This window comes from Simochromis diagramma, unplaced genomic scaffold (assembly GCF_900408965.1).
Source record: "Simochromis diagramma unplaced genomic scaffold, fSimDia1.1 OVJJ01000426.1, whole genome shotgun sequence".
NCBI lineage: Eukaryota > Metazoa > Chordata > Actinopteri > Cichliformes > Cichlidae > Simochromis > Simochromis diagramma.
In genome coordinates, this window is record NW_024387170.1 from 1915931 (window position 1) to 1941232 (window position 25302).

The 25302-nt window shown below is 40.6% G+C and overlaps 1 protein-coding gene across 3 annotated transcripts in view; it reads left to right on the forward strand.

Moving 5' to 3' along the window:
• atp10d (ATPase phospholipid transporting 10D) overlaps window positions 1–25302 on the forward strand; it is a 44295-nt gene that overhangs the window by 5039 nt on the left and 13954 nt on the right. For all 3 annotated transcript variants that reach the window (XM_040049129.1, XM_040049131.1, XM_040049132.1), the window contains exons 2-13: window positions 3159–3544; window positions 4113–4307; window positions 11072–11276; window positions 12314–12399; window positions 12765–12871; window positions 15530–15661; window positions 15815–15927; window positions 16084–16336; window positions 18293–18507; window positions 20082–20255; window positions 22376–23000; window positions 23137–23234. In XM_040049129.1, coding sequence (XP_039905063.1) covers window positions 3264–3544; window positions 4113–4307; window positions 11072–11276; window positions 12314–12399; window positions 12765–12871; window positions 15530–15661; window positions 15815–15927; window positions 16084–16336; window positions 18293–18507; window positions 20082–20255; window positions 22376–23000; window positions 23137–23234 — 2484 coding nt within the window. In that variant the 5' untranslated portion in view covers window positions 3159–3263. The remainder of the gene's footprint in view (window positions 1–3158; window positions 3545–4112; window positions 4308–11071; window positions 11277–12313; window positions 12400–12764; window positions 12872–15529; window positions 15662–15814; window positions 15928–16083; window positions 16337–18292; window positions 18508–20081; window positions 20256–22375; window positions 23001–23136; window positions 23235–25302) is intronic.

Below are 25302 nucleotides of genomic sequence, written 5' to 3' on the forward strand. Positions count from 1 at the left end.
CAAACGCATAGCACACATTTTCATTGCTATGCAGATGACACCCAGCTTTGTCTGGTGACACACACTGATTGAACTAGAAACATGTCTGAAACACATTAAGGCCTGGATGACGACCTGCTTATAAGAACTAACAATCTGTGATAAATGTTGAAGCAATAATGTGCAACTAAAAGCGTGCTTTTGAGGTGAGTCCACTTAGAAAATGAATAAAAACATTTCAATGTATTTAAAATGCATTAATAAGTAAATAAACACACATTTTCTTTGTCGGGGCAGCAGGCGCTCTGCTGCTGGTGGCAGCCCGGCTTCTTCACTTACAATCAGCCAAAGTCGCTCCTACAGTTACAGTGGGGCAAAAAAGTATTTAGTCAGCCACCGATTGTGCAAGTTCCCCCACTTAAAATGATGACAGAGGTCAGTAATTTGCACCAGAGGTACACTTCAACTGTGAGAGACAGAATGTGAAAAAAAAATCCATGAATTCACATGGTAGGATTTGTAAAGAATTTATTCGTAAATTAGGGTGGAAAATAAGTATTTGGTCACCTCAAACAAGGAAAATCTCTGGCTCTCACAGACCTGTAACGTCTTCTGTAAGAAGCTTTTCTGTCCCCCACTCGTTACCTGTATGAATGGCACCTGTTTGAACTCATCATCTGTATAAAAGACACCTGTCCACAGCCTCAAACAGTCAGACTCCAAACTCCGCCATGGCCAAGACCAAAGAGCTTTCGAAGGACACCAGGAAAAGTATTGTAGACCTGCACCAGACTGGGAAGAGTGAATCTACACTAGGCAAGCAGCTTGGTGTGAAAAAATCAACTGTGGGAGCAATCATCAGAAAATGGAAGACATACAAGACCACTGATAATCTCCCTCGATCTGGGGCTCCACGCAAGATCTCATCCCGTGGGGTCAAAATGATCATGAGAACGGTGAGCAAAGATCCCAGAACCATACGGGGGGACCTGGTGAATGACCTGCAGAGAGCTGGGACCAAAGTAACAAAGGTCACCATCAGTAACACACTACAACGGCAGGGAATCAAATCCCGCAGTGCCAGACGTGTTCCGCTGCTGAAGCCAGTGCATGTCCAGGCCCGTCTGAAGTTTGCCAGAGAGCACATGGATGATACAGCAGAGGATTGGGAGAATGTCATGTGGTCAGATGAAACCAAAGTAGAACTTTTTGGTATAAACTCAACTCGTCGTGTTTGGAGGAAGAAGAATACTGAGTTGCATCCCAAGAACACCATACCTACTGTGAAGCATGGGGGTGGAAACATCATGCTATGGGGCTGTTTTTCTGCCAAGGGGACAGGACGACTGATCCGTGTTAAGGACAGAATGAATGGGGCCATGTATCGTGAGATTTTGAGCCAAAACCTCCTTCCATCAGTGAGAACTTTGAAGATGAAACGAGGCTGGGTCTTCCAACATGACAATGATCCAAAACACACCGCCCGGGCAACAAAGGAGTGGCTCCGTAAGAAGCATTTGAAAGTCCTGGAGTGGCCTAGCCAGTCTCCAGACCTCAACCCCATAGAAAATCTGTGGCGGGAGTTGAAAGTCCGTGTTGCTCGGCGACAGCCCCAAAACATCACTGCTCTCGAGAAGATCTGCATGGAGGGATGGGCCAAAATACCAGCTACTGTGTGTGCAAACCTGGTAAAGACCTATAGTAAACGTTTGACCTCTGTTATTGCCAACAAAGGTTATGTTACAAAGTATTGAGTTGTATTTTTGTTATTGACCAAATACTTATTTTCCACCCTGATTTACGAATAAATTCTTTACAAATCCTACCATGTGGATTCATGGATTTTTTTTTTTCACATTCTGTCTCTCACAGTTGAAGTGTACCTCTGGTGCAAATTACTGACCTCTGTCATCATTTTAGGTGGGGGAACTTGCACAATCGGTGGCTGACTAAATACTTTTTTGCCCCACTGTAACCTCTGGAGTAGCTTGCACATCATCTTGCTGTACATTGTCTCAACAACTTTTTCAGTGTTTTCCTGAATTGGCTGAACCAAAAAAAGAGAGAAAAAAAATTATATTGCATATTTGTTTGTTTGTGTTTTCATTTTTCGCTATCATTGCGAACCCTCCTTCAGCTTGTTGTATTCGTTTTGTATCATTTTGCTGTTGTGAGGAGGAATGCTTCCAGCTTTACATCCAGGTACAGAGTGTAGATGTGCCAGTCATTCCACTCAAAAGTGTTATTTAATGTTTCATACTTTTTTATACAGCAAATGGGGAACTGAGATCCTCTGCTGTTGGCAATAAATCTGCCATTCAGATGTGCTACTAGCATGTCAGGCCTCCTCTTAGATGCTCAGAGTTTCCGTGTATTTCCAAACTGACATTGTATCATCATGAAACATAAGGGGAACTTCTTTAATGGCAGGATTCTCGTGGTTTCACATTACTGGCATTGTGCTTTTACCCCATTGATAAGAAATACAGTTTTCCTTTATCATCTATATTTTTACTCAGTCAATATGTGAACGTCTGTATTTATCAACACAATACACTCAAAATTGACTTCATCTGGTTATCATGCATAAGAAACCTAAAATCTTTCTATTGCTTTCTTTTTGCCTGCTCCACTTTCCTCACACAAAGACAGTTTGTGTACACACACACACACACACACACACACACACACACACACACACACACACACACACACACAGGTTTGAATGGTTTAAACATCAGAATTATTAAATTCTAACGCTTATATTCTTATTCAGTTTTACTGAGTCTTGATTAGATTCCTGATTTGATTAAAGCAGGATTAACTATCAGTAGAAACTCACACAGTCACAGCACTCTGTGTTACGTTACATCCACAAAATCTGGATTTGATCAGAATCAGAATACTTTAATAATCCCTAAGGAAATGATGCGGGTTACAGTGGCTCCAAGACAACAACAGTAACACACTAAACAAATTAAACAATACAATATATTACAAAGTTTAGAGCTATTTCTTATATTTTGTAATATATATATATATATATATATATATATATATATATATATATATATATATATATAAACCAGTAGATCAATATAAATATCAAGAATATTACATAGGCAATTGACATTTAACTCTAATCTGTAAAATAATAATTTTGTCGTTTCTCCTTCTAGGATGGTGACTTTGTAAAAGATCATCGTGAAGCACACAGAAGCCAAAGGCCATAAAAAGCCTGGCCTCGGTACCCTCACAGCCTACCTAGCACATCTGCTGCATAGATGGAGCGGCTGCGCTGGGTGCAGCAATGCTGTCGGCAGCTGCTAGCAGGAGACTCAAGGCGGGGTTGGTACTCTGATGGGCTGTCCAACAGCAGCTTGCTGAACACCCACAGCCCTCGGGGGAGGGTCTGTGGGAAGCAGAGGACGGTATTTCCCCGCAATGGGCGTCACCAACAGGATTATGAACGTGTATCCAGAAACTACAAAAGCAATGCAATCTCCACTACCAAATACACCTTCCTGACTTTCATTCCCATGAATCTGTTCGAGCAGTTTCACAGGTCAAACCTGACAGTTATTTTATTTTTCAAACCTATTATTGAGAGCTGGTCTTAACCAAAGGTTTTCAAGTAATTGCCACTGAAGTAATTATATATATATTTATATACACACACACGTGTGTGTGTGTGTGTGTGTACGTATATGTGAGAACCTGAAGATGACCATTTTTGCTTATCAGCACTGTACTTTTCATTTCTTTGATTTCCTGACTTTTAACAATTTTAGTTACTACAGAGGATGAATTCAAATTCTTTACAATTTGAGATTTAGATAATGTTGAACTTCTGAGAGGCTCACCTCTTTGTTAGCTGTGTGATATGTTTTGTCTATTACACATCTTTTCAATGTAGTCTTTGTGGATTAAATTGAGTCAACTGTTGTTGGTGCTATATAAATAAAATTGAATGAAACTGAACTGAATTGATAGGTAAACTGGATTAACAGAAGATCCGTACTGGTTATCCAGTACACCACATCCATCATAACTGGTCACCACTCATTTGGCTTCACTACTGCAGTGACTATATTTCGTTACTTCCATGTACTAATTTGCTCTTCTCTCTGTAGGGTTGCAAACCTCTATTTCCTGTTCTTGACATTGCTAAACTGGGTGCCAGTGGTTGAAGCCTTTCAGAAGGAAATTACTATGATTCCTCTGCTGGTGGTTCTCATAATTATCGCCATCAAAGATGCCCTGGAAGACTTCAGACGCTACTTGTTTGACAAGAAGGTTAACAACAATGTAGTTCGAGTATTCTGTGGGTAAGTGAACCTTTTAGTTTAAGGACCAGTTCATCAGGAAATGCAATTTTCTTACTTGCATTAATATAGATAAGAATAATCCGTGGACTAGAATAGAATAGGCCTTTGTCATTGTACATTTACAGCGAAATAGTGGGTGCCCCACACCAGCTGTGCTGGAATAAAATATAAATAGCAATCAGGAGAAATCTTTACAATCAAGAGGGATATGTGAGGCACACATTAGAGAAAAAGTTGCATACTGCTTGGAAGTAGTGCAACAAAAAGGAGTCCTTATGTGAGCGGCCTGAGTGATGAGGGTAGCTCAGATCATCAGGATTCAGATTGGTGAGATGAGTGGGCAGGGGTGGGGAGTGGGGGGATAGTGTTTGGTAACCAGAGGAAGAAGCTGTTAGTGAGTCTGGAGCTATGGGACGTGATTGACCTGAGGCGCCGACCGGAGTCCAGCAGATCAAACAGGTGGTGGGCGGGGTGTGAGGGTCGCCTGTGATGGCGCTGGTTTTCCTGAGACAAGAGGAGCTGGCGATGGCCTCAGTTGTGGCTCCTGCGTAACATCCAGGCACCCTAGGAGGAGAGCACGCTCTCTCCACTGAAGAGCCGTAGAAAGCCAGCAGCAGCTCCTGGTCCAGGTTACTCCTCCTCAGGACACGGAGGAAGTGCAGCCACTGCTGGGTCTTCTTTACCAGGGCGATGGTGTTTGTGGGTCCACCTAAGCTCTGTGGAGATGTGGGTGCCCAGAATCCTGAAGGTGGAGACAGATTCCACCCGTTCTCTATTTATAATGACAGGAGCACAGATTGCAAAAGTACAGACTTTGTTTACTTAAGTAGAAGTACAGATACCTGTGTTAGAAAATACTCAGTAAAAGGTACTGATCAAACTTCTTTACTCAAGTAAAAGTGAGTACAGGCTCTGAAATGTAGTCAAAGTAAGAAAGTAAAAAGTAGTTCCTTGAAGGACAATTCTTCTTTTAGTAAGTGAACTTTGTGCTATATTAATATAAAACAATATTAGCACATGAGAATACAAATATTATTCTAATCTAAATTCTAATTCTCATGCAAGCTTTAGTCTGTTGTGTAGGGAGAAACGTTTTGTCACTGATCCAGGTGACTTCTTCAGTCTCAGCTGACTGCAGCTTTCAATCTTATAAACAGTACATTTGCATAATGACTGAAACCAGCCCACTGAAGGAACAATGGGAATTATGCAAATTCTCATGACCACTGATCAATAACCATGAGTCCCATTCACAGAGAGTTGGGGAATGGCTGCAATCACAGCATTGTAAGATGGTGACAGATGTAGTAGTAGTAATAATAATAATAATAATGGATTGCATTTATATAGCGCTTTTCAGGGCCCTCAAAGCGCTTTACAATTCCACTATTCATTCACTCTCACATTCACACACTGGTGGAGGCAGCTGCAGTTGTAGCCACAGCTGCCCTGGGGCAGACTGACAGAAACGAGGCTGCCATATCGCGCCATCGGCCCCTCTGGCCAACACCAGTAGGGTAAAGTGTCTTGCCCAAGGACACAAAAACCACGACAGAGAGCCCGGGGATCGAACCGGCGACCTTCTGGTTACAGATGAGCTTACCAACCCCCTGAGCCACGGTCGCCTCGATTCAGAGATGGTCTTTCCCTTTTCATGTAAATGGCCTCCTTGACTCCTCCCTGTCCAGGATGTTACATCCTCATCATTGAAAGAGTGTCCACTGGCCTGTAGGTGTAAACAGACTGCAGAGTCCTGGCCTGACGAGGTGGCTCTTCTGTGTTGTGCCATCCTCTTAGCCAGAGGTTGTTTGGTTTCCCCGATGTATAAATCCTGGCAATCCTCCTGCACTTAACAGCGTACACTATGTTACTCTGTTTGTGTTGGGGGACCCGATCCTTGGGGTGGACCAATTTTTGGTGCAGTGTGATTTGGGGTTTAAAAACCACAGAGACCCGGTGTTTAGAAAAAAATGTGCATCTCAACTGCTCCGATACTCCTGACACGTACGGGATCACTACAGGTTTTCTCTTGGGCAGCGGTTGTCCTTCTCTCCCTGATCATCTGCAGCTTTCTTTAGGAGCCTTCCCAGCTTTGACAAAAGTCCAGCTGGGATAACCACATTTACTCAGGGCCTTCTTGATGTTCTTCTGCCTCCCTGGCTGCTGTGTCAGTGGGGATGGTGTTCGCTCTGTGTCGTAGCGTCCTGATGACACCCAGTTTGTGCTCCAGTGGATGATGAGAGTCAAACCTTAAATACTGATCCGTATGTGTAGGTTTACGGTACACGTCAGTTTTAGATGTCCCCCATTACTGATGGAAATCTCACAGTCTAAGAAGGCTAACCTGCCACTTTTCATATCCTCCCTTTGATGTCTTGGTCCACCAAGTTAATGTGATCAGTGAATTGTGCAAATGTACTGTTTATAACATTGGGGAAACCTGCAGTCAGCTGAGACTGAAGAAGTCACTTGGATGAGTGACGAAACGTCCCATTGACGTATCAGTCTTTACTTTGAATTCTCTGCATTATTGCAAACTAACCTGTTTTTCCTGCACAAAACTTCTGAGTACTTTCATGCAACATTTCAATAACACAAGTTTGTATATTTTGGTATGCAGGACATTTCACAATATGAAAAATGATCAAAACAGATAATAAACAAATCCCACGTATGATCCATCTCTGAGTGAAGTTAGCGCTCTTTCTTTTCTCTCCCTGTCAAATACAGCAACTGGACCTTTACCTAGCAACACACTGTGCGACAAAAACTGCAGACAGTTTGTGTGTTTGCTGATGTTTGTTGAGCTGATAGAAACGGTGAATTTAAAATGACCTGACACTTAAAAAAAACATCACTCCCCTCATACTTCTTCCTCTTCTATCCCGCTAGCTAGATTTTGTAGTTCCGCAAACACAACAGGACACCTGCACTCATTCTGGCCCTCTAACTCCAGGGTATAAACGCTGTAAGTGATGCAGCTGAACCAAAAGTAACCAGTCTGTTTTGAAGTAGAAAGTACAGATATTTGTTTCAAAATGTAGGCAGTAAAAGTAAAAAGTTAGCAGAAAAAAGTAAAGTACAGATGGCTCAAAATTTTATGTACATACAGTAACCAAGTATTTATACTTTGTTACTTCCCACCTGTCTGTGCCTCCTGAAGTCCATTATGCGTTCTTTTGTTTTAAGGACATTCAGCTATACTAAATGAATGAACTTGTTAAAGTGCTGCCTGTAAAGGTGTGAGCTGGGCAGGAAGTGAAGCTTTCTGTATTCTAATCCCCATCTGGTCAAGCCTTCCTGTGTGGAGTTTGCATGTTTGCTCTGCCCACAATCAGCTGTTTTTGCAGCAGTATTAATTTTCTGTGCAAATCTTATAAAGCTAAGCAGTGACAGTGCTCAAGCCCTCTGACTGCTTTCTTAAGCCTGTGCTCATGGCAACCATAGCATTCATCGCTGAAAGCTTTCACTGCACTGTCATCAGTCAAATGAAGACATGCTCAGTCTCTTATATAACCAAGGTGTGAAAAAGCTGAGCCTGGCTCTCAGTCACAATATACATTTAAAAAATAGATGGTTTCTGTAACCTCTGCCAATGGGGACATGGGTGCTGCCAGTGACTGCACTGTAGATTTCACATTTTACAGTCAAACATGGAAAAACAATATAAAACTCCTTCTGCTCAGTGGACAAGGACTCATCTGATCTTAAGGGGACTGTCAGGAAACAATCTTTGCTTTGTGACTCTGCTGTCTGATGTATCTGATCTGTGTTTTCTGGCAGTTGTAAAACTTGAACTTTGAGTTTCTTTACAGCATTGCTTCCCTTTAGAGGAGTGGCAGTGAATTCTGTAAGACTGTCAGCTGTCTTTTGATCATTCCCACCTTGCCTTCCACAGCTGTGATAGGTATGATTAGGAAAAGGAAAACAGTTCTACAGCAGGATGAGTAAGAAGAAAGAACAGAATAAAAGTTGAAGGAGAATATTTTTCAGATTAGAGCTGTATGCAGTCATGGAAAATTAGGGCTTTACGATTAGGGACAAATTGACAAACATTATCGGCTGGAACAGTGGACTCATGAACAGCACGGAGCAACCATCCTGCCCTCATGCTACCAAGGAGCACCACCGGATGAAGAGGACCGTGGTACCTTCCTTCACAGAGAATGAGGAACTGAAGGAGCTCCTACAGCTGTATAAAAGCAACAAGATCCGGACAACAAAGTATTCCTTTCTGTCCTTTCTGCCCAAGAATGTTTTTGAGCAGCTCCACCGATTCGCTAACGTCTACTTCATTTTCCTTGCTGCACTAAACTTTGTCCCTGTTGTGGAAGCCTTTCAGCCAGAGATCGCTCTGGTTCCTATTGTACTGGTGCTGTCATTAACAGCTCTGAAGGATATCTGCGAAGACTACCGCAGGTTTAAGACTGATTGTTTGATCAATGGGCTTCTGTGTCGTGTTTACAGCAGGTAGGGTCAATTTTATTATAATGGCCCTGAATATACTGGTCCCTTTAAAGATGGTATGTTTTGTCATGTCAAGCACTTCAGTCACTTAGCTGTAATATATTCGTAGGTAATATAGTATTAATTTCTTTTACAGTTCCTATGGTCACGGATGAACCTTGAAATATCACAGCATTGGCTAAAAACATGTACATATCAACTATATTGTAGTCTACAGGGAAATTATGCATTAGTGTATTTCACCCTGCTCTGTGCTGTTAAACCAGATGTGGTCAAAGGTGGGTCAAGACTTCCACTAAAGCAGGTTCCACAAAACAGGAACTGACAAGTCCAACAACTCTTTGGATGTTTAACTTTTCAGAAATATTCATAAGTAACTTCTAACAATGTAACTTATATTTGACAAAAAACACGACAGAGGGTTTTACAGAAAGCAGCGTTTACAGTAATCACAAATAAACTCAACTTTGTTACTCACTTCTGCTGATTACTAAGTACTAATACTAATTTTCAAGTATTTGCACTTTACTTGAGTATTTATTTTTCTGACAACTTTTTACTTTCACTCCCCACATTTCTACACAAGTATCTGTACTTTCTACTCCTCACACTTACAAAACAAGTCATTACTTTAAGTTCAGCTGTATCATTTATAGTTTATACTCAGGGCTTAAAGTGGGCCGATAGTGTTGTAGTCAGAAGTACTCGTCTAAAAAAAAGAAAAAAGTTGTGATTGCTGCACTTCAGCATCTAGCCCCACAGAAGAAGAGTGAGCTTGGAGGGAGCAACATTTTGTTTTTTGTTTTTTAACTGTTAGAACATTTCAAATGCAACATTTCTAATATTAGCTCAACATCACCAAACGACGAATTGTCTGTGTGCAGTTTGCTGCACAGTGTGTTGCTAGCTAAAGGTCTAGCTGCTGTATTTCTAAGGAGAGAAGAGGGATTACTTCACTAACAGATGGACAAAGTTGCAAGAAAGACATTGGAGGAAAGAAGAGAGATCAGATTTAAAGCTAACGGCTGCTCAGTGACAATTAATAAACCGCAGATTTAAAGAGTGCATGTAAAATAATCATTTTTCATTACACATATATATTAGGGGTGCAACGATACACAAAATTCACGGTTCGGTACTTTGGTGTAACAGTTCGATATCTTTTCGATTAAAAAAAAAAAATGTTCATGCCTTTTTAATTTGTCATTTATTAAAATTATAAATATATATTTTAACTCATAAGTACAGTTTTTAAATTTAATGTTGCTGAAACAAAAAAATAATGAGAAAAAAAATCGGATCGAGAAATCACTCGTCTTTGGAAAAGAGAGTTTATTACAGAGAAATGTCTCTTTCCAAAATAAAAGCTATGCTATAGGCTTCTTCTGGGCTATATTCTCAGCAGCATATTAAACATATCAGGTCCCCATAAGGAGAATCATGTGCTAACGGCTGTCTAAATGACTCTGGTAAAGTTTGCAGCATGCGTGCTTGTTGTTTTTGTCTGCTTCCACTTGTCTTTGCACTAGGATGATGTCGGCGTAAATGTGCAGTCATATTCGTTGTGTTTCCACTAGTGCTGTCAGCATTAATCTTGTTAAAATGACATTAACGCCATAACGCCGCAAATCTCCGTTAACAAGTTATTGCCCTGTGCGTGGGGCTGGACGGCGTCAACACGTTAACGAGCTAACTGCGCTAACGCACTAGTTTCCAAGAATTGAGCATTGCGTGGCACATCCGACATACTGTTTTACTTTTGTCCATGACGCGCTTACCATCAGGGTCATACGTCACATGAAAACCAAAATAGTTCCAAACGCCAGATCTGAATGAGATTCTGTGCAGCCTAGACACAGTAGTCGAACGCAGATCCACTGAGCACTCACAGACAGCATCGTCAGAAGAAAAGTTGATAAAATAAAATTATTTTTGTATTGTTCGATACATTTGCGTACCGAATCGAAAGCACTGTATCGAACGGTTCAATGGTGTGTTGTGTTTAGAACACCCCTCCTGACTTGACTGACAGTTTGGCAGAACTGCTTTAAGCCAACCAAAAAGTCTTCTGCCATCATCTGGCCGAAGGTTTTTGCCAGAGATGCTCTCTTGCTTGGCCTGCTGGTACCTGTCAGCAGGGTGCTGGAGCCTCTGGGTGTTCATTGGCACTTCTTCTTTAATCTCCGGTGTCCACCACCTGGTTCTGGGATTACAGCCACAAGAGGTGCCAACAAACTTATGTTTTCTTTGATTGATACTTAATTCTCTCTCTCTCTCTCTCTCTCTTTGTCCCATAGCACACAGAAATCCTACGTTGACCAGTGCTGGAAAAATGTTCAAGTTGGGGACTTTGTTCATTTGTCCTGTAATGAAATTATCCCAGCTGACATGTTGCTGCTGTATTCCTCTGACCCTCATGGAGTTTGTTACATTGAAACTGCCAACCTAGATGGGGAGACCAACCTGAAACAGAGACAAGTCGTTTCAGACTTCCCACTGCAGGTAATACATTTGACACGTCTGACAGATTGTTGTTTTTTTTGGTGAAATTTTTTTTTAAATAACTGAAAAACCGTAGAAGGTGTCACAGTTTGGCAGAGGCAGACTGTATGGAGTGATGTAGAAGACCCAAAATGCAGACAAAATGGAACAAAACTTGAATTAACAACAAGCCGTTTAATGAGGCTGGTAAAAAAGGTACAAACAAAGGGCAAGGCAAACTGAAATAAAACTAACATTAACCTAATCTGGGAGAACTAAACAAACAACATGAAAAACCTGGACATGAAACCTCGAAACATGCCGTGAATAACAGACAACCTGACAAAGAATGAACCGAAACACACAGACTAAATACACACAAGGGTGATTAGGGGAAGTGGAAACACATGGGGAAACAGCTGACACTAACGAGACAAAGGAAGCAAAGCTGACTACACTGACGTAGGACATGGACCTTCAAAATAAAAGAGGAAACATGAGACGCAGACATGACAATACAAACTTGACAACATTAGACAAACAGCATGAAACACAAAGGGCAAAGGGAGGCTAAAACACAGGGGTAGAAGACTCAAGGGGAATGAACAAATGAACTTAGATAACCTAATGAACTTAAACATAAACATAAAAAGAAAAACGAAAAGTCAAAATGCTGGGTCAGAAGACCCAGGATCGTGACAAAAGGTGGTTTTGTAGGCACACTCATGCTGCTCAGTTTGGTGTGACAACAATGTCTGCAGGACAAATGGTGTGGGGGAAATTCAGCCTAAAGGGAAGAGAGGTTGGTCTCTCCATTCAAAGTCAATGTGACTCTATCAATAGAAAAAGTGGAACATTTCAGAAAATCAAATTTCAACAGTCTGAATAGAAGCTCGCAGCACACAAAGGAGCTGTTGCTTTGCAGCAATGCCACTAATAAGAGGGACTCTTACACAACAGTGTATGCTAGTCTTTTCTTTTGTGTGTTTGTGTCTTTGCTTACTTGACTTTCTACATGTATTTATTTGCATGTTTGATAGAAAGTGTCTGTGTTGCAGGGAGAAGAGTTCACTCCTGAGAGTTTCCACAGTCGTATTGAGTGTGAGAACCCCAACAATGACCTCAGCAGGTTTAGAGGTTACATGTGAGTCTCTTTTCATTTGAGTGTTTTAACACATTTGTTTATTTGTCTGTTTGGAGTTGATGTCACCTTGTCGTGGAAACACGGTGACGATCAAAAATAGACTTTTGTCAGCTGCCTGGATGGATTATTTAGGAACACGTTGTACGGCAAATATTTTAATTTGACAAGTGAGTGTCTTTTTTTATTATTTGATGTCAGCCCTTTTTACTTTTCCCGGAGTCAATATCCATGTCTCAGGGTTTCCTCAGACCGCCTTTTAGTTTCCAGTTCAAGTGGTCAGAATGAGCACTGCTCATAGAGAGGCTGGTATTCACTGTATTGCCAACTGTTTTTGTCTTTGTATGAGTTTGTATTTTGTTTCACAGGGAGCACTCAAATGGGGTTCGTGTAGGCCTCCATAGTGGCAACCTGTTGCTCAGGAGCTGCACCATACGCAACACTGAAACGGTGGTAGGCATCGTAGTCTATGCTGGTAAGCTTGCAGTTTTATTTTGTCACATCTGAACATTAACAGTTACACTGGCTTTTTTCCAAAGTTTAAAACAAATTACATCCATAAAAGAAATGGAATTTCTTTTCATAAGAAAAACTGAAAATGTTGTTTCAACACAACATTTTACTTGTTAATTTGCGCATATTGGCCTCTTACTTTGTTTTTGGTTTTTTTCCCCATATATTTTTATTGAAATATTTATAGTACAATACAAACAAATGCTGAACACCCTCACATTCACACACCCATCCATACATCAAACCTGCCTACATCACATTCAAATGTAGAAATGAGCATCGTTCTCACAGTAATACAAAAATACAATGGGTTAGGATGGACAACATTTTCCCTTCCTTCCCTTCTTCTTCTTTCCCTTCTTTTTCATAAATGTCCTTCATCTCCACTCCCTAAAATATCCATATATGGCTTCCACATATTCACAAAGTCCAAGTGTTTGCCCTTGGCAATATATGTTAGTCTTTCCAGGCCTAGAGAGACTGCAATTTCCTTCTTCCAGAGTCCCATGGAGGGAGCATCCATACTCTTCCAACATAGCGCAATGGCTTGAAGTAGTCCATAGTCCAGTAATTTAGTTTTTTTCCCTGATTGCCTAAATTCCCTTGGATATATTCCAAGTACACAGAGTTTTCCTTTTAAAGGGATTTTTACCTTAAACACTTCAGACAGATATTTGATAACATCTTTTTAGGACACTCCCATAGACAATGAAGAAGAGTTCCTTTTTCAACTAAACATTTAGTACAGATCCGGAATATCATTGGACATATGATGAAGCTTGACAGGTGTTATATAGGTTCTCATGAGAAATTTATATTGCAGTAGTTTAAAGCGTGTGTTTTGTTTGTTTTTGTGCTTTTAAGCAAGCCTGGTTCCAGTCGTTTTCATCTATGTCCTCTTGGATCTCGCTTCTCCAAGCATCCAGCTTATCTGCTGCTGAGTCTTTGGAGGAAAGCATCAGTAAATTATAATATACAGAGAGAAAACCTTTCCCTTTTGTATTCTTAATGCATGCCTCCTCTATTTTTGTCAATGGTGGAAGTTCAGCAATCCTTTGCAGTTTTGATGACAAATAGTTTTTCAATTGTAAATATTTAAAAAAGTGCTTTGGGGGTATTAAATATTTTTTACATAACTGATCAAATGTGAGCAGCATGCCGTCTGCATATAGGTCTTTCATTTTTTGAATGCCTTTATTTTTCCAAATTTTAAATCCTCCATCACTTTTACCTGGTGTGTACTTTCAGCCACAGGAGACCAATAATACACAACCAATTGGCTGCAACAGTATACAGGAACATCTGCACCTCGTATGCACTAAATTTCCCACTGAGAGTCAACACCAAAGGTAGTTGAGAACAACAGGGCTAAGGTCCTGACGATGGAAAAACTGGAGAAGTGTGGCTCAAGCAGATTTCGAGATATCATAAACTCTTTTTATTTGAAAAACTTGTATCTTTAGTTATAGTAAGTTATGTGGTAAAAGCAGTTTAGCTATCTCTTTTACTTGAACCTTATGTGCTCGAAGTCATACTAAACAGAACATTAAGTTATGCTCATTCTAAATGGAGAATTTCCCACTTACAAGTTGTTATCCATGAGACTGCAGTTTCGATATCAGATCCGTCCCTGGCTCATCACATTCAGCTTTAAAACACCAAGACTGGGACAGAGAAAACGTCCAGCTCGAGGCTTTATATGGGAACCGTACTAGTGCCTCCATCTGTCTTTTCATACTTATTGTCCATGGTAACCCCACGCCCAGGAATCATCACTGTTTATTACTTTGTGAAATATAAATATATAAATAGGGTTAGGGTCAACGTTCTGTTGATCTGTATTCTTAAACTGTTCCAGGAAAAGACAATTATAAATAGCCACTGTTCATAATAAGTCTCATCTTGGCATCTCGATGCCACACATGATCAAAGAAAAGCCAGAGACCAGAAAATCTTTGCCAAAGATTTGGCTAAAATGTCCACTTGTAATGACTCGATTCAATTTTGACTGTTGGAAGTTGCTCTGTCTTGTAGAGTAAAAGGAAGTGAAGACATTTACAGTTGTGTGAAAAAATGTTTGCCCGAGTTCCTGTTTTGTTTTGTTTTTTTACATGTTTTTTACACTTGAATGGACATGTTTATTATTATGGGGAAAAAATCCAAACCCACATGGCCCTGTGTAAAAACCTACAGTAATAACTGTAAGGCCTGATTACAGCCATGCCCGTTCTCAATCAAGAAATCGCTTAAATAGGACCTGCCTGACAAAGTGTAGTAGACCAAAAGCTCCTCAAAACGTCCTTATTAATGGTTTTTAAAAACACAAATTACCTGATTTCCCACTTTAGAATTTCATGAATTTTAGTTAATAAAAAGCTGCCATGTCTCAATATTAAAAACTATTTACAGCAAAAACAATGTTATTAGTTGTACATACTTATCACTTATTACTTTGCAGAGTTTGACCAAAGCGACTGAGGAAGCTGCGTTAAAAGATTTAGAGGCTGTAAAACATGTTGACTCGTGTATGAATAAAGAGTGCTGTTCCCGTCTTGCTTATGTAGTTTCAACAGATAAAGTCTTCATAGATGGCTGTGTTCTTCTCTTGTTATGGACTCAGGTCATGAGACTAAAGCCATGATGAACAACAGCGGGCCGAGGTATAAGCGCAGTAAGCTGGAGAAACACCTGAATACAGACATCCTTTGGTGTGTGGTCCTACTCTTCGTTATGTGCCTGACTGCTGCTATAGGTCTGTACTGACACTGCTGTATCACAGCTCTCACTTGACAACAGCTTTGACTGGTCACAGTATTCTTCTGATGGAAACTTTGTAATAGTGCACATTGTATGTTGCCGATAAGAGCAGCGAGGAATGGCCAGTAAGGATTTCATTTGTGTTCAGGCCACGGCCTCTGGATGAACAGCTTTAAAGAATCCATCTTCCAGGTCGATACTGAGACGCCTCCTGCCCTGGCTGGATTCTATATATTCTGGACTATGGTCATTGTTTTGCAGGTATGTTAACTTCAGACTTGGGCCTCTCATTTGCTGCTAGTGTGGTCTTTTCTAGGATAACCAAAACAATTTTAAAATGACACAAACTTGATGGTGTAAAATCACAGGAACCTGTGCTTGAATTTTTTAGAAGGATTAATGCTTTTTGTTCAACAGGTGCTGATCCCAATTTCTCTATACGTGTCCATTGAGATTGTGAAACTAGGCCAGATCTACTTCATCCACAACGACCTATCCTTGTACAACAAACAGCTGGACTCTAGGATCCAGTGCCGTGCTCTCAACATTACCGAGGACCTCGGTCAGATTCAGTACCTGTTCTCTGATAAAACAGGAACGCTGACAGAAAATAAGATGGTGTTTCGCCGCTGCAGTATCTTTGGAGTTGAATATCCTCATGAGGAAAATGGTAGAAACCGCTATTATTGCTAGAATGCTTTGAATTTCATTGACTTCTGTTGTTAACATATTTTCAGCATTGAAGGGAATTCTGTAATTACAGTAGGAATGCAGCTAGGACGATGAGTGCTTACACAACAGCATTTATACAGACAAGATGTTCACCTTGTCTTTAGTGCCTTAAACTTTTGTACAATGTTGTCATTGTCTAGAATTTCGTTGTCACTCAATATCACAAACTAAACTTCTTCATGAAATTCCACAGACACAAAGGAGTAAAACAAAGAACACCATGAAGCAAAAACATTTTCATCTGAATGTTTTTGCTTCTCCGTAGTGTATTTGTTTTTGATCATTATCCCTCTGTGAAAACCACCTTACTGTCGTAGAGGACTGTGTGTCTTGGAGCTGTGTTGTCAGGGGCTTTGTTTTCTGTAAGGTCTCACTAGGCAAAGTTGTCCTGGGTGAAGGCCAGGTGAAAAGCAATTCAGTGACTCCTGTGAAATGAAGAAAACCAAGCAATCAGTTCACGCTGGCCAGGATACAGTTGCCACACCCCCACCCTGAGGCCAAGTTTGGGTTGGGGGCCCAGGGAGAGTGCCTGGTAGGCGGCCTTTAGCCTGTGGGGCCCGGTCAGGTGTAGCCTGAGGAAACAACAAGGGTCTGTCTATCCCCCCGGCCTGCTGCCTGGTTTTCCCAGAGGACAAGAGGGTTGCTTTCCGGCACCCTTGGGTTGTTGAATGGGAGTGGACTGTCAAGCTGAAGGAGTTTTATTCAGCTTGGTTAGCCTGTGAGACTCTGGAGGCAGCTAACAATTAAAAGCAGGCCAGGTTTGGCAATGGCTGAAATTGCTGAGCTCAGGTGTGGGAGTTCACCTCAAAGCAATTCTTTGAGGTGACTAAGGAGGCGAAAGCAGTGCTCTGCTCAAATACGCATAATGCAGTTAAGGTTCAGTTAACTTCAGCTGAGGATATAGTCAGGCAGTGGAAAGACGAGTTTGAACATATCCTCCGTCCCACAGACAACCTTCTATAGAAGAAACAGACTTTGGGGACTAGGGGTCTATGCAAGGATACTGGAGAAGAGAGGCTGTCCATTACTCTAACTTCAGATTCAGGGCAACAGTCGGTTTATGTCCTGCTTGTAGAACACTAGACCAGACCTTTATCCTCTCAAAGGTATTTAGTAGGAGTTACACTTTGTGGTCCTAGAGAAAGCATATGACCATGTCCTGTGGAAAGTGCTGTGGGTATATGGGGAATCCCACTCCCCTAATGCACCTTCCACATGCGTACAATCACACTGAGAACTTGGTCTACATTGCTGGTAATATTTCTGACTTGTTGTGGGTTTTTGGACTTCACCATTGATTGAGTTGATCATTTTTATCAGTGAGGGGAGGTAGACCCAAGACACACTGGAGATTATCTCTCTCAGCCGACCTGGAAAAGCCTTGACATTCTGAGGAGCTGGAGGAGTTGTTGGTTTATAAGCTACTCCCCCTAGTGGCCGGGATGGATGGATGGATATTCATTAATAATTTATTGGCAATTTCAGTTAAGCATTAAATAGAGCTCTTCTTCTAATTTAATGACATACGTCAAGTTTCAGTCTGCTGCTGTTGCTCCATGGTCTGTGCTCTATTGTTGTTTAATACAATGAAAGAAAGAGGGTCTAAATGGTATCAGCAGAGATTTGAAGCACTTTGAGGTGACAGTTGTTTTTTGGCACTATAATGAAACTAAACTAAACTAAAAAAAAACAAACTTAATTTAATTAAATTAACATCAAAATGCTTAAACTGGAGGAGAATAACATCCAGTAAATAAAACATTCTGACATCTGATCATAAATGTATAAAGATTTATTAGATTTTAGACAATACAGCACACATTATCCTTAAACTACAGGCATGCTAATGACAGCCTGCATGGTATCATTGCTGATGTGTTGTTATGTTTGTCAGCTCGAAGGCTTGAGGTGTACGAATCAGAAAACACCGAGACGGCTGTTTGCTCTGTGACTCTGAAGTCAGGCTACAGTGGGAAATCTCTGAGCTGTCGCTCTCTCAGCTGCAACCGCAGCTCTGTGTCTCTTCACACGCTTACTGCTGAGCCAATGGAGGAGGATCAACTGTCGGGTCACGTCCAGCCCAGGACCGGCGCCTTCTGCAGCCGCATGGTCAGATTCTCTCACACACATCAGACATCATGTTTGATGCAAAATTGCATTCTTTGTATTGTTAAAATAATACTCATGTTAAAAGATGTTTTTATAAAACAAACATTTTGTAATTTTATAATTTATGGACCCTGGGGTATATAATCTGAGGCCATGTCTACTCCAAACACAATACCGTCTGAACAAATCTAGTCAGTCCTTTTTTAACTGTGACGTTATCAAAACTTTGAAATGGCACATGTTGAGACTTGTGTTACAGTAATACAAAGTAGTTACTGTTTACTATAACAACCACACACTGGCACACTGCTTAACCAGGTGCGTGAGGATCCCCTAGGCCGGCTATTTTGGGCAAGTTTTGGGGTTCAATACCCAACGACACCAACATTCTCTGCTATCACAGAGAAGACAAACACCTTACAAATGTGGTGACAGTAGTGCATGTGGTCAAACAGTGTTGTTACCTGAAATGACTTCTAATTAAAAGATGAGCGTCATCACAAGTCAAACTGGTGGAATTTCTTGCCTGGTCAATGTATATGAGACAATCTCCTTATGCTGCAAGCCTAACTCATGGTCATGGTCCAGATAAGAGATTAGCAGGTATGACATCATCACCGTCTGACTAATCACTTACCAGAAAATGTCTAAATCTAATGTCTTTGTGTTATATAATCTACAAAATCTGGATCCTTAGCTTTATTCCTTAAATTCTTTTTTCCTATTGGCTGCAGTTTTATTCTTCTGTCGGTATTAATATACAATTCTAGGATTGGACACCTATTTGTACTTGTTGACCTAAAATACAATAAAACATAGTCTAGTCCTATCTTTGTGCTTATATTACTTCTTTACTTTCAAACTCTTGAAAAAACACCACAAGTCTGTCCTTTAAACATTCTTTTAATGAAATACTGATCGCATCACATCCTGTTTGTGAAAGACAAATATTACATTTTGATAAGTCTGTTACATAGGAAGGAAAGCTGGCAAAGGTGCTGACTGTCTTCAGATAGACTTTAATCTACACCATCTGTAGCTGTTATGCTGCTGCAGTTAAAACAGCGCAGAGTGTTTAACTGCTTTTTGCCGATAGAACAGTTTATCTTCATTTGTAAATTCAGTTGCTCTGCTGTCAGGACATCCGTCCATGTCTTGTGATTGGTCAGATGTTGGAAGTGGCAGTTCTTTAATTTGAATGTGGGAGAATCCCTGAGTAAATATGTAATAATCAGCTCTGTGTGATCATTTCTCCTGACTGCAAATATTACTGTAAGTGAATCCTGATAATCAAAAGATTCCCTCGGTATGCTGACTTCACTTCATAGTTACGGTTTCAAAAGCAGACAGTTCAACATTTATGGAATGCACATCAAAAACTCGGCTTGAAGACCTTATAAAAAGTTGGTTTTATTAATTACTGGTAAATATAGTGCTGTTTTTGCCCCCTTTTTGAATTCTTAGTTTTTTGCATATTTCTCACACTACATTTTGCATGTAGTGAACTCCACTGCTTTGACATATTATTCCTATTGTTGGCATGTTGGGTAAGCACCTGCTGCTCCTGTATTCAGGCAAAGGAGGTGGTACCAGACCCCGCACTTGGCAGGAAGCTGAACTGGCTGACAAATCACTCCTCATCCGAGACTCCATCCAGCATGGAACTCACCTACATAACTGACTTCTTCCTGGCTCTGGCCATCTGTAACAGTGTGGTGGTTTCTTCGCCCAACCAGCCTCGACATGTGGTGAGTAAATAACACATAAAAGATGTTTCCAACATTTGTTTTGATTTACAATGAAATGACTTACATGGTTTTGTTGGAACAATTTGCTCTTTTGTCTGTACTGACGAGCCTATTTAAACATTTTGCTTAGTTTAGTCTGTAGAGTGATCTCGTTCAGTGTGATGTTTAGAGGTCTTCGTAATCTTTAGAATATCAGTGAGAAAAGACTTGATATTTCCTGATTTGGATTAAAATGTTGTTCAGACATTTTGGATAGAAAAACAAATGTGTCAGGACTGTGATGATAAAAGAGAACTGATTCCCAGTAGTTCAGTTCCTTGACATTGTTGTCTGCCTGCCTATTGAATCCGTTTATCCATTCCACTTGCACTTGTGCTACAATCAGCTGATTTCAGATTGTATGCTAGAGGAGGAAAACAGTGGCACGGTCTACAGTGTAGATATAGACATGATAATAAAGTGGAAACTGCATCCACGACAGAAACAACTGCATTACGCTGCTAACACAACTTCAGCTCTTTACAAGTCCCTGCACAGACAGCACAGACTAAACCTAAGCTAGCCAAGAACCCAGATTTATGTTAAAGCTGAACAAACACCAACAGTCAAGCTGCCAGACCCTGGTGTTAAACAGGTAATAAAGGTAATAAATGGATGAGCAGTCAGGCTGCAGCCTTGGTTTCCAACTGTTCATGTTTCTACAGTAGAATCACTGTGGCAGTTAGAGGCTCGTTGTCCTGTTTTCATCTTTGCTTTGTGCTGCCGGCGTTGTGTTCATATCTAAATACCAGTGGTTTTACATCAGGACTTGTCAAATATAAACAATATTGACAATATTTAAAATGTACCAAAGTAAAGTGATTTCTCTCTTTCATGTCAAACAGCGCTGCCATAAAGCTCCTCGCCTGTCGATTAGTATGTGTATCCATCATTAACATTACTGTCATCTTGTGGCTGCAGTTACTTATACAGCGCCAAATCACAACAGCAGTCGCCTCAAGGGGCTTAATATTGTAACATAAAGACCAATAATCCAGAGAAAGCCCAACAATCAGACGACCCCTATGAGCAAGCACTTTGGCGACTGTGGGGAGGAAAAACTCCATTTTAACAGGAAGAAGCTGAAGGCTGTGGCTCTGACCATGTCTGGTCTATAATAAAACAGGGAAGTTGAGCAGGTGCAGGGTCAGCAGCACTTTTATCTTTTTTCATCTTTGTTCTGTAAAAGTCACTGCATGCCACTGCTAAGAGAAAGATAATATGTGTGTCCTGCATGTATATATGAGACAATGCGTTTCACCATTTTATGGAAAAATGCAAAAATAATGTTACAAGTAGTGTAACAGATTACTTACATCCCTTTTAAGAAAGGTGTTCTGCGTAATACATTATGTTTTTGAGTAATGACCCAAACACTGACCATAACAAACATTTGACGATACTACATGCAGTTAATATTCACGGATGTAAAGTCTTTGATACGCTGCTTACAGATGATGGTGACCCTCAAACAGAGACAGCGAGAACTGATAAGGAATCAAAATATATAAGTTACATCAATAATGGAATGATAACTCTGAGTAATGTGTTGATTTGACTGAAGACGAGTCTGGACATGACTTCAGAGTCCAGACTCAAAGTAGTTCAACATGATTTTTTTGACTCCAGACGATCGGACGTGTTCTGACAATACGGCACGCTGAAATATGTTTGCATATTAAAATAGTCCTTACTCTCTCTTAATCATCATATAAATAACTTAAAAAGCCTAAATGCCTAAAAATGTAAAGGTTGAACATGATTTTGAACATGAAAATCACGAGACATGATTTTCCACTTTACATCACCACAATATCTATTATTGAGTCTAATGGATATTTATTCCTCGTCCGTTGACACAAAATACTCCACAGTAACAAAGCTGTAGCTGGTTTTCACTTTGTGCAGAGATTCGACTAATGGGAAAGATTCTGGCTTGATTCATTTACATTTTAATTAAAAATACAGTAAAGTGTTCAGTAGTGTAAAAATTCAAAGAATAATTTCAGGGGAAACCGTCTTGACTTTTTTAGCACGAGTTCCCTTCCAGAAGCTGACTCTATGTTTTCTTGTTCCTACAGATACCTGAAGAACGGACACCTCTAAAGTCTCTGGAAGAAGTTAAGTTGATGTTTCAGCGTTTCAGTTTCTCTCCCTTCTCCGCTCTCTCCCCTTCCCAAATCAAAGGCAGCCCTCACAGCTTAAAAAGCAGGCTATTTATTAGGGGGAAGACAGGCTCGCTCACTCTCTCCACTCCCGTGAGCAACACCACAGACGTGTCAGGCTCAAGCCAGGAAAATGACTCTAAACCAGACTTATCTGCCAGAGAGGAGGAAGAACAAGATGTGGAGGACCAAGAGACAGAGGATGACTTAAAGGATACACAGACAAACCCTGATGAGGCAAGACAGAGCATGCAAGACCTGACCGATGAACTGGTGTATGAGGCAGAGAGTCCAGATGAGGCAGCTTTGGTCCATGCAGCACGAGCATACCGCTGTACCCTGAGGGATCGCTCTGCAGAGAGCCTGCTCGTGGATCTGCCAGGAATCGGCTCCCTGGCTATCCAGCTGCTCCACATCCTGCCCTTTGACTCCAACAGGAAAAGGATGTCCGTAGTGGTTCGCCACCCTCTGACGGGACAGGTGGTGGTTTTCACCAAGGGTGCGGACTCAGTCATCATGGACCTGGCTGAAAGCCCCACAGGTAATTAAAAGGAATATTTAAGATTGATTTCCTACTGATTGATGATTTTAGAACAAATGAAATTTATAATAAGAGCAATGTCTTTCATCAGTGTTCCTTTGTGTTTTATATGTGTGTTTGTTGTTCTCCGGTGCAGATCAGACGGAGGTATACAGTCACATCAAAGAAAAAACCCAAAAACATTTGGATGCTTATGCCAGAGAAGGCCTCCGCACACTCTGCATCGCTAAAAAGGTAACATCTCTGAGAAGTGAAATAAAATAGCTTTGTACAGAATGTCCATGAATACACTCTTTCACAATGTAGTATTTAATTTAATGGTTTCTCACTTTAGCTGGATGCAAAGATCTTTGATGCACTCCAGACAGCCATAAAATCAGTTTGAAGATTTAACACTTTCCTGATCTTTTGTCCTCAAGCTCCTGGTAAATTATCAAGGAAAGACATGATGGAGAACTGATAAAGCAAAAGAGAATTGCAGTGCTTAGAAATTCCAGTTAAACTTACTACACAGGTCACATGTGATGTTGAGATTTTTAACATGGATCCGCTCTTCTGAAACTGTGTTTTGGACGTGGACATGAGAATGCAAAAAAACATTGGATATGTTGCCCCGTGCATTCTTGTTGTTTGAAGCAGGTCACATAAAAGAGACTTGTGAAAAGGGAAGGTAAATGCTTTTAAATTTAGCATTTAAATTTGTTACTAATCTTGTCCAGTCATAATTTAATATCTGATCCTTCAGTGTAACTGAAGTTTTCATTTCAATTATATTTTATTTATACAGCACAGAATCGCAACAACAGTCGCCTCAAGGTGCTTTATATTGGAAGGTAGACCCTACAATAATAGATACAGAGAAAAACCCAACAATCATATGACTCCCTATGAGCAAGCACTTTGGCGACAGTGGGAAGGAAAAACTCCCTTTTAACAGGAAGAAACCTCCAGCAGAACCAGGCTCAGGGAGGGGCGGGGCCATCAGCTGTGATTGGTTGGGGTGAGAGAAGGAAGACAGGATAAAGACATGCTGTGGAAGAGAGACAGAGATTAACAACAGATATGATTCAATGCAGAGAGGTCTATTAACACATAGTGAGTGAGAAAGGTGACTGAAGAAGAAATACTCAATGCATCATGGGAATCCCCCGGCAGCCTACGTCTATTGCAGCATAACTAAGGGAGGATTCAGGGTCACCTGGTCCAGCCCTAACTATATGCTTTAGCAAAAAGGAAAGTTGCATGTATAATGTAAACAGAATTGGTCCTAGCACTGAACCCTGTAGAACTCCATAATTAACCTCAGTGTGTGAAGAGGACTCTCCATTTACATGTACAAACTGGAGTCTATTAGATAGATATGGTACAAACCACTGCAGCACAGTACCTGTAATACCTACAGCATGTTCTAATCGCTCTAATAGGATATTATGGTCGACAGTATCGAATGCTGCACTGAGGTCTAGCAGGACAAGCAGAGAGATGAGTCCACTGTCAGAGGCCATAAGAAGATCATTTGTAACCTTCACTAAAGCTGTTTCTGTGCTGTGATGAGCTCTGAAACCTGACTGAAACTCTTCAAATAAACCATTCCTCTGCAGATGATCCGTTAGCTGTTTGACAACTACTCTTTCAAGGATGTTTGATATGAAAGGAAGGTTGGAGATTGGTCTATAATTAGCTAAGACTGCTGGGTCTAGAGATGCTTTTTGAGTAAAGGTTTAACTACAGCTAGCTTGAAGGCCTGTGGTACATAGCTGATTATTAGCGATAGGTTGATCATATTTAAGATCGAAGAATTAATTAATGGCAGGACTTCTTTGAGCAGTTTTGTAGGAATGGGGTCTAAAAGACACGTTGATGGTTTAGAGGAAGTAATTATTGAAGTTAACTCAGAAAGATCAATTGGAGAAAAAGAGTCTAACTTAACATCAATGGTACTAAGAGTAGCTGTAGATAATATTACATCTGTGGGATGATTATTGGTCATTTTTTCTCTAATGATAAAAATGTTATTTGTGAAGAAGTTCATGAAGTCATTACTAGTTACCGTTAAAGGGATGGTTGGCTCAACAGAGCTCTGACTGTTTGTCAGCCTGGCTACAGAGCTGAAGAGAAACCTGGGGTTGTTCTTATTTTCTTCAGTCAGTGATGAATAGTAAGATGTTCTGGCTTTGCGGAGGGCTTTCTTATAAAGCAGCAAACTATTTCTCCAGGCTAAATGATCATCTTGTAATTTTTCTCTTGAAGTAAATATAACCAGGTTAAAATTTTCCTGTAACACTAATGATTTTAACTAAGC